Consider the following 17,595-nt stretch of genomic DNA (forward strand, 5'->3'; position numbering starts at 1 on the left):
TGTAAATCTGACTTTCCAATAAAAAAGTAAATGTGGGCCCAGCACGGTATCCTAGCAACGGGTGTCCTCGCCTTGCATGTGCCCGGATCCCACATGGGCGCCAGTTCTAATCCCAGGGGCCCTGCTTCCCATCCAGCTCCCTGCTTGTGGCCTGGGAAAGCAGTTGAGGACAGCCCAAAGCCTTGGGACCCTGCACCTGCATGGGAGACTGGGAAGAGACTCTGGGCTCCTGGCTTTGGATTGGCTTGGCTTGGCTTGGCTTGGCTCTGGTCTGTTGTGGCTACTTGGGAAGTGAATCAGTGGACAGAGGATCTTTCTCTCTGTCTCTCCTCCTCTCTGTATATCTGCCTTTCCAATGAAAATAAATAAATCTTTAAAATTTTTTTAATTAAATAAATTTAAAAACCAGTAAGAAGAACCGAAGCAGTTGGCACGTGCTCGAAGCGCTTTTAAACCTTAGCTCAGGAGCTGCAAGTGCTCAGCACATCTGTCCTCACCATGGTGAACACACCTGGGGTGGGGCCTGCTGGCCTCTCCCCGCCCGTGGAACCCTGTCCTCTACCCCGTGTGACACATGGACTCAGCGTCTGCAAGCCAGGACTATGTTAAGTTCCCAGCTGCCACCTGTGCTGCCCTGTGCATGCCAGGTGCCTCTCCTGCCCACTGCCTGCAAGGTCTTGCTCATTAATTACCCCCTTTAAAGTGTTGAGATGAGGCATGGGAGGCCAGGAGGCCCTGTGCAACGGCTTGTCCACCCCCAGTCCTGGCAACGCTCCGCTCCCCAGGCAGTAACTCCCCAGCCAGAGAACAGCTCTGTGGGCCAAGGCTGGGTAAAAATAGCTGGGGCGGGCATATCCTAGCTTCCCTCGCAACACGGCATCCGCGGGCACACGTACAACACCACTGCAGGGGAGGCAGTGGGGGAGTGGACACGAGCTGAGCCTTGTGTAGGGAGAAGTCCACCTGCAGCCAGCTGAGGTTGGTGAACACGTCCACCGTAGGTGGAGGAGAGCAACGGACACGGGGAGCGGTGCGGGGTGGGAATGGGTACTACATGCCACTTCCAATGGACACAGTCTAAGGTTGAAAGTGAAAGAATCAACTATATACACACAACCACTAACCAAAGAGAGCCAGAAGGGCCACACTTAGATCAGGTGAGGTGGATTTCAAGGCAGGAGTGGGCTTTTAAAGAAGAAAGACTCCATGGAACAAGATGGAACACTCCTACACCCACACATACCTAACAGCCTCAAGATGCCCAAAGCAAAGCTTCCCAGCACACCGAGTCGGAGCTGTCAACTCGCACCACGCTGCAACGATGGGACGAACAGGAGACTCAGAGGAACCACAGAAGACGGGAATGGCATAGATGTGGCCTGACGCACACACAGTCCCATGCCTGGTACTTGCAGATGGCGACTAGATGCCCACACAGTCACCTGGCTGAACACACCCTAACACCCTGGAGGAGTCAGGCTGCCGGTCCTTCAACACATCAGGCCACCCCGGGTCTCCAGCAGGGGCCAGAACCAGCCGCTGATCTCCCAACATGACACAGCCTGAGGTCTATCACCAGTTACGCAGTCCTAACAAAACATTTCATGCCATTCTTATCAAGCTCTAGGGGGGTATGGGAACAAGTTCTATAGCATCACAGGACAAAAAAAAAAAAAGACAAAAAAATTATGTGCGATGTTCCACCAAAAGATTTAAATAGAACTGATCTGGTATGCTTAAAAAAAGCACGTTGGGGTGTGCAGTCGCTGCTGGCGAGGCTCTCCAAGAGCATGGCTAAGGCGCCTGGATTCAAGTCCTGGCTGTGCTCCTGATGCCAGCTTCTCACTCTGGCAGACTCTGGGAGGCACTGGTGATGGGCCACTGCAGGTGTTTAAGAAGTGACCCAGCAAATGGGGCTATTCTCTCAATAAATTACATTAGGGGTGGGTACTCAGCCCACTGACTCAGACGCCACTTAAGATACCCGTTTCCCACACTGTGTACCTAGGTTCCAGCCCCAGATCCCAGGCTGGATCCACCTTCCTGCAAACAGAGCCCCTCAGGAGGTAACAGCTGACAGTCTCCACCAGCCATGCAGGAGAACAGCAGGAAGTTCTAGTACCCTGGCTTCAGCCTGGCCTTGCTCTGGTGTTACAGGTATTTGGGGAGAGAACCAGGGATGCAAGAACTCTCTCTCTGTCTCTGCCCTTCAAATAAAAACCAGTTTTAAAATAAACATTTTTTTAAAGGAATGTAATTGAAAGAAAGAAAGAAAGAGAGAAAGAAAGAAAGAAAGAAAGAAAGAAAGAAAATTAGTTTCCAAACCAGTGACTCTCAAACTCCAAGGTGTACTAGATGCAACACGGGGTGCAGGATGACCTGAGTCCGCGTCAGGTGACGCTGACGCTGGGGCTCCCAGCACCACACTGGGAATCCCAGCTTGGGGCAGCGCTGGGCTGCAGCAGGAGAGCTGTCACCTGTGATGCCAGCAGCCTCTATCACTGCCAGTCAGAGGCCCGGCTGCTCTAATTCCAGCCCCCGCTTACAGTGGAGGATGGTTCAGATACTTGGGTCTCTGCCCCTATGTAGGAGACCCAGCGGAACCTCCTGGCTTTGGTCTGGTCAAGCTCTAGCCATTGTAGTCTCTCTATATATATATATATATATACAATTCTGCCTTCCAAACAAGTAAAAACAAATCCGAAGAAAGAAAAAGCAGCAAAGTTGCAGAGCCCAGAGGACTGAGGCAACCGGAACCAAGGCAGCCTTCCAGGTGAGAACTCAGTGCTGAGCGGCTGAGGCTGTACCAAAGATCTGGTTGCTAAGGACTCACGACCCTCAGCCCTGATGGGGACATCTCCAGATGGTCCAGACCCATCCCTGTGGGGAGCTTTGGTTTCCCCTTAAAGCTGCCTCCTCCTCTCCACCCAGGTCCTCCTGGGGTGCAGGCTCTGCTCACCCTCCTCTTCCTCTGCTCTTGAAGGTTCCCAAGATCCTTTATCTGTTCTAGATTGAGCTGTGGCCCCACCCCAAACTGGCTTTTTTCTGGAGTAGGATCTTTTATTATTATTATTATTGGAAGCATTTTTTAAAGATTTATTTATTTTTATTGAAAACGCAGATATACAGAGAGGAGGAGTGACAGAGAAAATCTTCTGTCCGATGGTTCACTCCCCAAGCAGCCGCAACAGCTGGAGCTGAGCCAATCCGAAGCCTGGAGCTTCCTCCGGGTCTCCCACGCGGCTGCAGGAACCCAAAGCTTTGGGCTGTCCTTGACTGCATTCCCAGGCCACAAGCAGGGAGCTGGATGGGAAGCGGGGCTGCCGGGATTAGAACCGGCACCCATATGGGATCCTGGCACGTTCAAGGCAAGGGCTTTAACCACTATTCTATCGCATCGGGCCCTGGAGTAGGATCTTGAAAGGAACAATTACATTCTACTGAGGCCATCAGGGTGGGCTCTGACCCCAGGGACCTGGCGTCCTTGTCCTGGGGAGGTCAGGACCCAGACACACACCCCGAGGGAGGGCCAGATGAAGATGAAGGGAGGCCTGTTCCCAGATGTCAGACCTCCTGGAGCTCTGTACAGAGTGGAGCAGCACTTGGCCACAGCAGCCCCAGCAAACCAGCACCTGTCCCCCTTAGGAAGCCAACACGGACGCCCTCACCCATGCTGGGGCTGGGGTCTCAGCCCAGCCTGGCACCCTGACATGTTGATCGGCTCCACCTCGGAAGGCCACAGGCGAGTCCCTGGGCCATATCTGGTCATTTACCCTTGCTTGTTCCGCAGCTCCCTCCTGGTCAGCCGGAGGCGCAGCTGCTGCTGGACAGCCTGCGTTGCAGAGAAATCCAAGGCCAGGCGATGCTGTGACCGCCAAGAGGAAGCTCTGTCACCACGCCTTGTCTAAGGATTTGAGTAAGCCATTCCCACTCTCCCGAGTTCTCCCAACAGTCTTGCTATTAGACTGTAAAGTAGTATGTGAGCACCTCAGCCACAACAGGACTGTGAGCTGCGTCCAGTCTGTCCAGAACCGCAGAGTGTGGCTGTCAGACACTGAAACGCTGCTGCACCCAGTGACCGTTCGCAAGAGAGGGGACGGGCCGCCAGTGTGGGCGCCATGGGCCCTCCACGTGGATGCCCCAGCCTGGGTCAGGCGGCCTTTGTGGCCAGAAGGGGCTCAATCACTCAACAAGGTATTACCAGGTTCTCTGTGCCAGATGGTATTTCTGGCTACTTGAAGCCCAGAGTCGAGTTCCGTCCTCTGTTGTGGCCAGTATGGAGAGGAGGCTCCCCTTAGCTTCACTGTGATGCCAGCTCCCTCGGACAGGGTTGGAATTAGAGTGACCACCCCTGCCACAGATTTGTCCGGGGGCAGCGGTGAAGACGGAGAGCGCAGTGGCTTTGGCTGAGAAACTCATCTCCAGGGAGGAGGGAGCTCACCTTCCGAGCAGGCCGGGCACGGGCTAAGACTGTCTCGTCAAACTTCTACGGCCCAGATTCCCAGGGCCCCAGCAAATGTGCTCTCTGAACCCAAGGGCCTAGAAGAGCCCTCTCATCTGCCCTCTACCCCCCAAATAGAGTCACGGGCCTTGATTTTACATTGAGAATGTGGACTTCAGAGGCACACAGTTGGGGACTGTGAAAACAGAACTTAAATTGCTTCCACATCTGGAAACCCAATCCCACAGCCAGCCCCAGGCATTCCTGGCATGCCAGCTGGCTCTGCTGGTCCAGGGCGGTGCTTCCTGTGGGCTCCCAGTCCCCCATCCACCCTCCTGAGCCCTCACAGAACATCGCCATCCATCCTCAGCCAGTGCTAGGGAGCCGCCCCTCTGCGGGAGGAGAGGTGGTGAGCATGTGGGTGGCTCTGCTGGGGCCAAGGTCTGTTCCGGGCCTTACTGAGGGGTTCTGTTTTCTTGCCCCAGGTTCCTGTAAGCAAGTCCTGTCCCCACCCTAGAGATGAGCCAACAGCATCATGTGCTTTTCTTCCCCCTTTGCAGAAAGAGTTGAAACTGTCTGACCTTCAATGACCCTATCCACATTCTCCAAAATAGAGTTTCCCAGGTACCTGCCAGCTCGGCCTCCTGGCTCCCCCGGGGAAATCCAGGACCAGGCAAGGAGTGCACAGGCTGTGGCCGGGGGTGGCAGGGGCGTGCGAAGGGCTCTCTCCCAGCTCTGGGAATGCACAGCTATTCTGGGCTACAAATTACAGCTTTTAACTGTGACTGTTTGAAGCCAGGGAGGGCTTAATTATTCACACAGCCAAGGGCTTCTTGGGCTTGATTTGGGGGCTCCAGATTTTACCATCATGTCAGGAGAATGCAAGGACTCAAGGTGAAGGCTAAGGGTGTGGGGGAGCAGGGGCTCGAACCAGCTCCTTCCCCACTAAGACAGGCTGGGCAGCACCCATTCAGGGTGCTCCAAGAGGAGCCCAGGAGATTCCCAGAGGGGCGTCACGGTTTCCAGGCCCACATTCGCCTGCAATAGTCTGCAGCTAGGTTAGGCCCACCCCTACCCTCCAGGGGTAAAGTCCTCAGGGCTGGGACGGCTACCCAGGAGCTTCCCACAGCCCAGGATCCAGCTTCACCTGAGTCCAACTCACATACCCCCCTAACTGAGCAGACAGACACCAGGTTGGTCTTCCGCTGCCCATAGCCTGCTGGCAGGCTCAGCACAGATGGCCCTCTTGGTCCAGTGCTTTGCTGGGTCCAGCCACCCAGACTGTGTGGCCAGGAGCTGCTTGCACAGAAGTCATGCAGGCACAGCCACAGGAGCTGCTGTTGGGTGGAAGGGTGGCCAGGTGAGAGGTGTGGGTCTGAACACAGCCAAGGCTGCAAGCTCAGAGGGCAGAGTGGGGAGGTCACAGGGGAACACATGCTGCCTGCCTGCCAGCAGGAATAGCTCCAGCAGGGAGTCCTTTCCAGGTAGGCCTGGGCTTCAGGACATGAGGCCCCTCCCCCACAGCCCAGACTCCAGAGCATCCTCTAACCCTCCCCCTACCAGTCCCGCCCCAGAACACACTGCTCTTTATTAAAGGGAGTCCCTGCCGGGCAAAGAACACTGGGAAAGTTCTGCTTTCATCTGAGAGGAGGCAGGGACAAGGTCCCAGCCAGGCAGCCAGCTGCTCAGGTTGAGGTGTGGGACTGGAGGGACATCCCCTGGCGTGCTTGTCCAGGGCCCAGTCCTGCCTCATGGGCAGCCCTTGCCCAGTCCTCTGCCCTGTTGCATTCAGCCACTAGGCAGCCGTACCACATTCATCACTGTTCCCCTCTTTTGTGCACATGCTTTTTGTGCATCAGCTGCTGTTTTGGACAAGAAAAATTGACTCCCAGCGGTCAGCTGGTCAAAAGGCCACAGAGCTGGTGGCAGGGCAGGTGTGAGCCAGGTGTGACTGCAATGCTCCCAGCAATGCACTGTCTAGCACAGCCTGGGGCAGCCTTGGGCTGAGCCCGCCAGGTTAGGGGCACTGCCCACGGCATGCAGGTGCCTGACCCCCATGCCATCTCAGCCCCAGGACACAGGTCTCCTGCTCTTTCCCACCACAACAGGGGGCTTCCAAGGGGGCTACATGAGGGAGAAGACATTTTACAGAAAGGGAAAGGAGAGGGACTGCGAAGAAACCAGCACAGGGAAATACACGTGAAAGCGAAAACAAACTCAGAGGACAAGGGAAGGCGGAGTCCAGAAGCTCTGGGGGGCGGGCACAGCTCTTGCCGCCTCAGGCAGGCTGGCGGCCCACTCCTGCCCTCCCTGCCCTAAGGCAATGGTCTGGGCAATGTGACCCTAGAAGACACCCAGCGAGCCAGAGACAGGGAGAAGTGCGATGTTCACAACCAGAACTGCGTGGCCACGTCCAAAACGAGGCCCAGAGAAGCTGCTCCACTTTCCCATCAAGTGGGAACCTGAGCCCGGCCGCCCATGCCCATGCCCGTCCTCTTGAACCACACCACAATGTCCGCTCACAGAATGCTGCCACCACGACGAGGTGGCTCTGTCCTTCCTTCAAGAAACCAGGCAACCTCTGTAGGTTCTCTGGGGGGCCACTCTGATTGGACATGGGGACAGAGGGTGCCGCCCACACTAGCAAGCATACAACCTGTCCTGATGTGCGATGCTCAAGTGTGAACAAGAAAGACACTGCGTTCTGTGGACCACGCGTGTGCTATGAAGTGTAGTCAGCTGCCCACGCAAGCATACGTCCACGCACCTGCTGCCACAAAAGACCCTTTTGGCAATCCATAGTAGTGTGCTGGTGAGAGCTGCCTTGCCATCCACAACACTCATTTTGTCAGGAGGGTTATCATCTGAGGTTATTACACATTGCGAGGCAGGGACCAGCCCAGCCCCCCAGCCACGCCAGGCCAGTTGGTGTCACCTGAGTGACTGTAGACCTCAGAGCGGCCAAGCTGAACGGGCAGGCAGGTGTGCTCCTTGGAAAATGACCAAGGGCGGTCACCGATGTGGCCGAGTAGTTGCACAGCCTGCCCCTTCCCTCTGGCCCCCCTCCAGATCTCCTTGGGCCCAAAGCCAGCAAGAGCCAAGGCGTTTTAACAAGGCAGGTCCTGTGCACTGGCAGGGATGGTTGGGCTGCACTGCTCCAAGCCAGCTCTCCCAGGGGGGCACTGGTAGACAGACGGGGGGGAGAGAGGGCAGGAAGGCAGGCGTGCAGAGCAGGGCAGGCAGGGCAGGCAGGGCAGGCAGGGCAGGCAGCCTCTAGGAAGTCAGAGTGGGTGCAGCTCCACCCTAGCCAGCCTGGTGGCAGAGCCAGGGCCGGGCTCCTGGGCACTACAATCCCTGCCCTTCCAACTTCTCCCTCGAGTGTCAACTGATAAGAGTCAGAAGCTACTCCAGTGGCTTTAAATCACAGGGAGCCACTTTGTCAACATCAAAACCCTACGAGGTAGAGACTATTATCAAATCCATTCTGCAGGCAAGGAAATGGAGGCTGAGAAAGGGCTGGTAGCTTGTTCAAAGTCCAATGGCTGGCACACAGCCGAGCTAGAGTCTAAGACCAGATGCTCTCTGGGAGGTCCCAAAACCATTTTTTACCCCCTTAAGAGATCATGCTTTAGAGCCTGGCGCAGTGGCCTAGACGCTAAAAGTCCTCACCTTGAACATGTCGGGATCCCATATGTGCTCCGGTTCTAATCCCATCCAGCTCCCTGCTTGTGGCCTGGGAAAGCAGCTGAGGACGGCCAGAGCCTCGGGACCCTGCACTTCATGGGAGACTTAGAAAAAGTTCCTGGCTCCTGGCTTAGGATCGGCACAGCTCTGCTGTTGCAGCCACTTGGGGAGTGAATCATCGGATGGAAGATCTTCCTCTCTGTCTCTCCTTCTCTCTGTATATTTGACTTTGCAATAAGAACAAAGAAATCGAAAGAAAGGAAGAAAGGAAGAAAGGAAGAAAGAAAGAAAGAAAGAAAGAAAGAAAGAATGTTTTAGGGGCTGGCACCAAAGCGTAGTAGGCTAAGCCTCCATCTGTGGTGCTGGCATCTCATATGGGTGCCAGTTCTGTTCTGGCTGTTCTAGTTCCCTTCCAGCTCCCTGCTGCTGGCCTGGGACAGTAGTACAGGATGGCTCCCTGGGACTCTGCACCCACGTGGGAGACCTGGAAGAAGCTCCTGACTCCTGGCTCCGGATCGACTCCACTGGCTGTTGGGGAATGAACCCATGGATGATTCTGTCTCTCTGTCCTTCTGCAAATCTGTCTTTTAATTAAAAACAAATGTTAGGAAAAAGAAAGGAATAAACAAACTAACGAATAAATCACGCTTCAGAGCTAGGCTGGGCAGGATGGGTGACTGAGTGCTGGAGGCTGGGCAGGAGGGGAGGCCGTCTGAGTGTTGGAGGGTTGTCCCTCAGGAGGACCAGTCAACAGGACCGAGCAGACCTTCAGTTGTCTGGCCCCAACTTCACCACACACGGCACCAACTACTTGGAAGCAGGGCTGTTATCATGGTCTCAGGCTCTCAGGGCACGTGCAAAGGATAAGCTGGTCACAGAGGACCTGAGAAGGCGCATTCCCACCCCTCTCCCACACCCCACTTCTGCTTAGGCTTTAATCTTTGGGTCCCCAAGCAGCCAGAGGCTCCCATGAGCAGAGCTGCCAACACAAACAGGAATCTGGGCAGAGCCTGACCTTGACCACATGCTGGAGCCCCCTTGACCACATGCTGGAGCAGGCTGACCCAACTAAATCAGGTGCAGGAATTGGAAACGAGCAATGCTGGGACCAGCCTGCCAGGGAGACCTGGGGCTGCCGCTCACCCTGGGCCCACAACAGCCCTGGGTCTCCACAGCGGCCTGATACCCCCTCCCTCCCAGGCCACCAGGGCAAGGAGGAGATGACCAGTAGGCCCTCAGAACCCCAGCTTCGGGCCACAAACACCTGTGTGAGGGGCCTGACTCCTTAAGAGTCAAAGCCAGGCAGGCTCCCAGTGAGTAAGGTGGGCCAGATGACCCCAAGGACCATGCAGCCTTGATCAAAACCTGCATGAACTGGACACAGCCAAATCCCACTGAATTAACAGGGTAAACAGGAGGCCCCAAACGCCTGAGCAAGGGCACAGCCTTCCTCAAGTCAGATACCTGGCATGGGAAAATGGCAGCTGCAGATGAAACATTTGACAACAGCGCTGCCTGGCTTCAGGACGCACTCGGGACAGCCGGCCACCAGTGCGGGCTCCAGAACATGCAGCTGGGCACTGTAGCCAGGCTCAAAGCTGGCAGCTCCTGCAGAGGGACACGTGTCTGCCAGGAGAGGTGACTAGAAACTCACACCATGACTCCCCATTGCCCTCTGCCTTCAGCTTGTCCCCCCATGGAGGGAGGGTGGGTGGTGTCTGCCAGCATACACATGCTAGCATGCACACACCTGCTCACATATGCTGGCATGCAAACACACACATGCACAGACCAGCTGGGGCCCCAGCTCCACAGAAGAAACCCGCAGCTGCTGCTCAGGCACTCAGCGCCTCAGCAGCTATTAAGAGACCAGAGCACCGAGCTGTGCAGCCAACTACCTGTGGCCAAGGGAGGGCTCATCTACATGGGTGGCAAGGGCAGACAGCTGGTCACTCGGCTTGCTGATACCTCTCACCCCTGTGGCAGGAACTGACCTAGGCCCAGCACGCTGTAGGCTACAAGATGCGGCTACACAGTGCAGCGCTGGCTTCACAGCTATGATTTGCATGGTGCAAGCACAGTCTGCCCAGGGCCACAGGCACACGGGCAGGTATGTCAGGCCAGACCCAAGCAGGCAGCAGGGATGGCCAGACAACTCTGCTCCAAGAACTGCCTGCGGCTTGTTGGCCAGAGTCTGGGAGTTCCTAGCCGCTGCTGGACAGCAAGAGAGTTTGTGCCCATGCTGCTGCCCACAGGGCTCCTCACCAGCCTTGGCCTCCACCTTTGAGTCCTGTGCACAACCCACACCAGGGCCTTGGCAGTGGCTGTTTCCTCCACCTGTAGCACATTTATCAGGATGCCACCTCAGTGAGCGTGACTTCCCAGGCCACCTCTCCCCCACCAAGGGTGGCTCCCTGCCAGCACCCCAGGGCCAGCTTTAGGGAGTCAAGCACTAGGTCTGTTCAGTTTCCCATGTTACATCCAGCACGTGGCACAGGGGCCCGAGGTAGATGCACAAATACTTGTTCAAAGAGCAAGTTAAACAAGCAGCTTGTTGAGGCTGGGCAGACAGCAACAGGGAAGGGCTGTGCCCTGAGAGGCCACCTGATGGAGAATTGTCAGACACAGGGCAGGCCTGTGTAGTCATGCCCAGCTGGTTGTGCTTAGGACCCCCCAGTTCAACCAGGTGCGACCTGAGATGTCCTCCTGTCTCAGTGACCTGGCACTACAAACATCCAGCCACAGACCTCCTGGCAGAACTACCAGGAGGAAACAGGGTCCAACCTGAGGGATCCTAGACGTCTCAGGATTAGGGCACTGTCCTCTCTACTCCCTCCAGGGAGGGGGAGACAGATGCTTCCTCTCCGCACACCATCAGCCCTGTGCCAGGAGACCCCTCCAAGCAACAGGGTGGCGTGGATGGCTTCTGTTCAGGCTGCCTCTCCCTGGCCCTGGGACACCTGCCTTCCCAGAACTGCACTTGCTCTCACCAGGAGCCTGTCCCTGCCTCCACCTCCTCCTTTCTGTCCCCAAGAGTTAGGAAGTGTACAGCCCCTCAAAGCAGGAGACCGGCTGGGGCAAAGTCCCTGGGCCCCAGAGCTCAGCCCTGGGGGGATGGGAAGGAGAAGGGTGAGGGCGGAGGCTTAGGTGCAGTGCGGTTGGTCCAGTCCTCAGCAGGTCGGCTGGGAAGCCAGCAGCTCTAGCACGCTGCAGGGAGGGGTGCACCGGGTCTGCAGGGCTCACCCCAGCAGGCTGTCCCTCTGACCCTGCCATTCTTCCTCCCCTGTCTGGAAATCCCTGCCAAGTACAGGCTCCAGGCAGATCGCTCTGAGGGCAAAGGTCACGCCTCCCAGCAGGCTCAACCAACTTGCCAGCACACCAGCCCTCCCCAGAGAGCCGACCTTATCTCACCTGCTGGACTTAGCTATTGCTCCCACCCCATTCAGCAAAGCCCACCTTCACCAAATTCCGGAGAGTCCAATCCCAACCAGGCGTTTGGCCAGGGGGCACTGCGGGGCGTGGGTGTGGTGCTCAAAGCCCAACTTCTCCCTGGCTTTCCTCCTCCTCCTCCCAGGCCCAGGCTGACCTTCCCAGGCAGTCAGTCTCCCGGAGCCTGGGGATGCCTGGGGACAGGCGCACAGCTCAGGTACAGGACAGTCAGGGCACGCTTGTGGTGGGCAGCCAGCGCAGGCTGTGTGAGATGCTTGTTGGGACACAGGTGGACACACACCACACCCACGGTGGCGTCACGCCCTTCCCCTAGATTCCAATCTCTGTAACTGTCTGGCACCTGGGCAGGGACCTGGCGCTGCCAGGGTTGGGGTAGGGGTGGAGGACGGAGGTGCCTCCCAGACATCACCACCCATCTCAGGATCATCAGGGCTCTGCCACTCCAGGTCGCGCAGCCTGAGTGGAGACAGGAACCCAGGCTTCTCCTGAGTCAGCCAAGGACACCCACACGGCGGAGCCAAGGTGTGCACTGCCAGGCCTCTGGGGAGAGCGGGTCCAGGGAGAGGGGCGAGCAAGAAGCTGGGGCTGATTCCAGACCAGGGTCCCCAGAGCAGCACCGGGTCCTGCAGAGCGCCAGCCGCCAGTGCCACTCATAGCAGGGAGAAAACGGCAGAGCCAAAAAGCAACTGCTACCGCGGCGGACCCCAGGGTCAGGGGCTGGGAGCCCTGCACACCTCTGCCCACCGCGGCATGGCGGGAGGCGCAGGCCCTCCTGTCCCAAAAGACCCGCACGGGGCTGACCCTCTCTTCTGGCTGAGCCGAGCCCCGCGGAGGCAGGAGGGAGGTCGGGCAGCAGGCTCGGCAGAGCGGCCAGGACTAAGGAAAAACTTTGCGGCGCATGGCGTGAGGAGGAGGTGGCGCGCGGGGGAGGTGTTCGGACAAATCAACTCCCTTCCAGCTTACCAGGTCCCTCCCGAAAATACTTTCTGAAACTGAGCCAAGGACACAGTGGCCGTCCCCTGTCCCTGCCGAGAGGTGGTCCTGCCTAGCTCGCACCTGACCGAGGGGCCAGCAGAAGGGCTTCTCCTCCCCGATCAAGTGAGCTAGCGCAGGTAACCCGACCTCCCAGGCCGGGGCCCCAAGGTTGGACACTGCGGGGCCGGAGCGGGCGCAGTTCCGCGCTCGGCCAACTTCCTCGTCCCGGGGCCGCGCGCCTGGCCAGGTGCGCCCTACCAGCCGGGCCCTCGGCTGCCACGCTTACCTGGATCCCGGGAGCTGGCGGGCTACGCATCCCCTATCCCGCTGCGGGTCGCTGCGCTGCAGAGCGGCGGGCTGGACTCGGACGCCGGCCGCCCAGGGCGCGCACAACAATCCTCCGGCAGCGCCGCCGCGCACACCGATCGGCACCCAGGGAAGGCGCCGGCCCCGCCCCCGCCCGTTGCCGGGAGACCCGCGTGGGCCCAAGGGTTCTTTGTATCAAAGCTGCGGTGACATCACGAGGCGCCGGGGCTTGGGGACCGGGGGGCGGGGCCTCGCCGGGTGGGGGCGGGGGCCGGCAGGAAGCGCGCGGCCCGGGAACCCGAGCCGCGGGGGCGGGGCCCAGGTATCCCCGCCCCTGCAAGGTAGGGGCAGGTGGCTGGGGCCGCGCCGGCCAATGGGCGCTCGGGGGCGGAGCTCGCTTGGACCCGCGCTGGCCCGTGTACCCCATGGGGCTGCGGCGGGGTGTGGGGGGTCCCGGACCAGGGATGGAGGGGACCGGCTGTGGCCAGCGAGCGCTTCCTCCAGGAGGGACCAGGGGTCCCGGACCAGGGATGGAGGCGACCCTCGCTGCTGGCCGGCCGGCGCTCCCCGTAGACCTACTACACACACACCCCCACCACTAGCAGCTGTGTCTCCGCTAGCGAAATGAGTTCATCCTGCATCCTACCCACAACTCTTCCAGCTCCCTAGCCAGACCAGGTACATGAAGAACCGAGTGGCAACAATTAGGAAGTAATACAATGAAGTTTATCCCTTCTGGGGAACCCTTGTAACAACCAACTGCTCCTCTTACATAGTTGCTCTAATGAGAGGGACTATATAGTTTTTCACTGTGGTGGCCTGGTGGGAGGGTGTGAGAGAGACTATGTTGCAAATGTGGGTTCTGTTTGAATCAATGCTGCTCTGACTTAGGGGTGCAGACTCACTATCCTAACTGTCCTGCTGGAGCCTCCCCCCCGCCCCCCCACCTCCTCCAAGTTCTCACAGCCACAGTAGTGGCACCAGCGACATGAGGATGAGCAGCTGGGTGCTTTGCTCCAGCACCCCAACACACTCCCACAGCCTCTCTGGTTGGCCCCCCTGCCTTCTTCCCAGTGGCCCCTCTGCCAGGGTGCGTCTCTGAGGCAAAGGAGCCTGCTGGGGCGTTCAGACCCACTAGGAACTCTTCTGTAGGGGCAGCATTAGCTAAAGGGCAAGGGCTGCAGGAGGTGCAAACTTGCCACCCCCATGCCTTGCAGCTCCGCCGTGTGCCGAGGCTGCAGGCCGTTCCTCCCCCCGTCTGTGTGTCCACACCACAGTCCCAGTGCAGAAGCACTGTGCTGTATCATAAAGGAGCACCAGCTACAGTCCCAGCTGCTGCTCATTCAGCTCTGCTAATGTGCCTGGGGAAAGTAGTTACTCTCCTCATGGCAGTCGGTGAGAGAGGAGAACCGGTGATATCAGGAGGGAGCCAGGTCCCACAATTTCCTGTGCTCTTCAAAGTGGGCATCAACCACTGACCAGGGCCATCTACACCTGTCAGACCTGGTCAGCACACGCACTGGGTGGCATCCCTGCCCAGCACTGTGTAGCTTGCATGGACATGGCCCTGACACATGCCCTGTCCTGTCCTGTCCTAGCATTCTCCTCGCAGACAGTGCCAGCTGAGATTTCAACTTCAACTTGATGGCCCAGGCAACACATGGATGGGATCACAGAGGCAGGGGTTTAGAGAAGGGAAACTGGGCCTGGGCCATCAGGTAGGACCCTGAATGCAGAGGCCTCCCAAACCCCCAGGAAAAAGTGCTCCTGACTGACCACTTAGAAAACCAGGAGAGAGCCCGGCATGGTAGCCTAGTGGCTAAAGTCCTCGCTTTGCATGTGCCTCGATCCCATATGGGCACTGGTTCATGTCCCAGCTGCTCTACTTCCCATCTAGCTCCCTGCTTGTGGCCTGAGAAAGCAGTTGGAGACAGCCCAAAGCCTTGGGACCCTGCACCAGTGTAGGAGACCCAGAGGAGGCTCTGGCCTCCTGGCTTCAGATTGACTCAGCTCCGACTATTGCAGCCACTTGGAGAGTGAGCCAGCAGGTGGGAGATCTTTCTCTTTGTCTCTCCTTCTCTCTATCAGTCTCCTTTTCCAATAAAGTTAAATAAGTCTTGAAACAAAGAAAAAAGAAACCCAGGAGAGGCTGTTGGATCCCAGAGCACTTGCTCTCTGGCAGGGACAGGTCCACAGGGCTGGCAGGGGCAGGTGGGGGTGGGGGATCTGGCATCTTTCTGGGGCCATTGCTCCCCCAGCCTGGGGGTGGGACCCTCCCCAACCCTCTAGGCTTCAGACAGCTGCCCTGGAGGAGCCGCGGGCTGGCCAGCTCACTGTCAGTCTCTGGTTTTGGACCCAGGTGACCGTTCCCTGGCAAGGATGCCCTTGGTAATGTGCCCCTGGGACTGGGTTTCCTGGCAACCCAGTCTGCCTGGTTGCTGGGAAAACGAGGCAGGGCCAGGTCTTCCTGAGGCCTCCCTCAGCAGTGCCAGGCTCTATTTTTGTAACCTGTGCCCACATGAGCAATGGGTTTTCTTACTCAGACTCACTGAGTCGGGGAAAATGGTGAGAAGCACCATTTCCTCCTTCACAAGTGTCCCTACTGACTCACCCGGTCGCCCACAAGCAGCAGTGCAGGGAGCAAGAAGCGGAGCAGGGTCTACTTTGGACTTGGACCCAGCACAAAGGACAAACGTCCTTTCTCTTTCCTCTGAGTAACATCAGGAACCTATGACCCAAATGTATCCACCATGGCCCTGTCCCCCAGAACCCTCAGGCCATCCTCACACCTGCTCCCAGCTCAGGCAGCACAAGGCCCCACCCTAGGTGTCTGGCCCACGTCTCTGACTCGCCATCAACTCAGGTAAAAGCATTAGCAATCACAGGCAGCTAAGCAGTGGTCCCCACGCAGCACTGTGTTCTTGGGGGACTCGGGCTGGCGCCCCATGGTGACCTAATCCACAGGGAGGAGTGGGTGCCCCGTACTGATGAAGCTTAGAGAATCCCCTCCTGTCGCACGCCCTGGCCACAGGTCTGCAATACAGTAGAGCCTGGGAATTGCTCTGTCAATAGCTTGGTAAGTAGGGGCATCATCTGGTCATTCATTCATTCTCAAGTAGTTATTGAAGGTCTCCTGGGTGCCAGCTCCCTGCCTAGGTGTTGCAGGGCACTCACAGGGTTGCCATAGGTATCAAAGTCTCTGTTAGTTCTTGCGGAACTAAAGCTGTGGTGGGGAGTCAGACAGTTATCCAATCCTTGACTACGTGCCTTGAACGTGGGATGAAGCGAACAGGGCAGAGAGACCCTGCGGGCAGCCACTGTGCTTCAAGGGTACTCACCAGCTGGCAGCAGGAACATCTGCCTTGGGGCCTGGGCAAGGTATGTCCTCCCTGGAGGTCGTTTGGGGCCACTGCCAGGGATGTTAGGTTTGTGGGTGAGGGAGAGGTCATATGCAGTGGCAGAGAGAAATTCAGGGTCATCTTGGAACCAGGATCTGGCGTGGTAGCCTAGTGGCTAAATGGCGAGGGCCTTGCATCTGCTGTGATACCATACGAACGATGGTTTCTGTCCCGGCTGCTCCACTTCCCATCCAGCTCCCTGCTTGTGGCCTGGGAAAGCAGTTGAGGACAGCCCAAAGCCTTGGGACCCTGCACCTGCGTGGGAGACTGGGAAAAGAAGCTCCTGGCTCCTGGCTTCAGATCATCAGCTCTGCTCTGGCTGTTGCGGCCACTTGGGGAGTGAACCAACAGGCAGATCTTTCTCTCTGTTTCTCCTTCTCTCTGTAAATCTGCCTCTCCAATAAAAAATAAATAAAACAAATCTTAAAAAAAAAAAGTCCTGGATCTGAGGCTTGGCTCTCTCCCCAGCCTGGCTTCACCATGTCTCAGTGTCCCTGGTGGACAGACAGTGGCCGGTGTTACAGGCAGGGCTATGACTTAAAAGAGAAAATGCCAGAGACCTTGGAAAGTATTTTTGCAAACATGCAGGCTTGTCAAAAATTCTCTCAGCCTGCACAGACCTGACACTGCAGGGGCCGGAAGCTGTAAGGGATCCCACCATGTGAATGGGAGTCGGCAGGTTGGAGGATAAACAATCACGATGCAGAGCCACAAGGCCAAGTGCACAAGGGCCTAGGAAGGGGACACGGCTCTGAGTGACCAGGAAGTGCTATTTCAGCACTAGCCCAGTGGGTGGGCTAGTGATCACCCAGTCCAGTGTGACCCCAGGAGAAGCCCTCATGGACTATCCCACACCTACTCCAAACATAAGCTGTACTGCTGCGGGGAACACCCGGAGATGCCAGGTGCCTGACAATGTGGACTCCAAGTTCCCCACCAGACTCACAGCCCGCCTGGGGATGGCTCCCACCGAGGGCCACAGGGGGCCTCACTGGCTGTGGACAAGCAGGGACTTGTTCTTAAGTTTTGGAGATGTGCACCAGCACAAACGGGAGAAACAGGGCAGGGAGGGAGGCCTTTTTCAAGATGCAGCCAACCTTCCCCTGAGTGCATCAGCTCTCAGCTCTGGGGACATGCCCCCATGCCTAACAGGAGCCCTGGACTGGCCCCCAAAACCAAAGACAGATCTTCCTGCAGCTCTTTGTCAGCAAAAGTGACCAAATCAGTGATGCTGAGTGCCCACATGTCACTTCATTTCTTCTCATTTATTCGAATCCAACAGTCTGGGGGAGGGAGGTAGAAGTTACTGTACACGTAGTCCAGATGAGGAAACAGCTCTGG

The 17,595-nt window shown here is 57.5% G+C and overlaps 1 protein-coding gene across 5 annotated transcripts in view; it reads right to left on the bottom strand.

Moving 5' to 3' along the window:
* The window catches only part of RAB11FIP4 (RAB11 family interacting protein 4), an 89,788-nt gene that overhangs the window by 15,509 nt on the left and 56,684 nt on the right, over positions 1-17,595 (bottom strand). The window contains exon 1 of one of the 5 annotated variants that reach the window (XM_058675742.1): positions 13,762-13,779. The exons of 3 other annotated variants lie outside the window; for them this stretch is intronic. Coding sequence is in view for 1 of the 2 variants with exons in the window: in XM_058675737.1 (XP_058531720.1) it covers positions 12,837-12,866 (30 nt within the window). In the remaining variant the exon portion in view is untranslated. Of the gene's footprint in view, positions 1-12,836; positions 13,070-13,761; positions 13,780-17,595 lie in introns of those variants that run through there. One more of the 5 variants, XM_058675737.1, reaches the window with a different exon arrangement.

The sequence above is a fragment of the Ochotona princeps genome, chromosome 17 (genome assembly GCF_030435755.1).
Source record: "Ochotona princeps isolate mOchPri1 chromosome 17, mOchPri1.hap1, whole genome shotgun sequence".
Classification (NCBI taxonomy): domain Eukaryota; kingdom Metazoa; phylum Chordata; class Mammalia; order Lagomorpha; family Ochotonidae; genus Ochotona; species Ochotona princeps.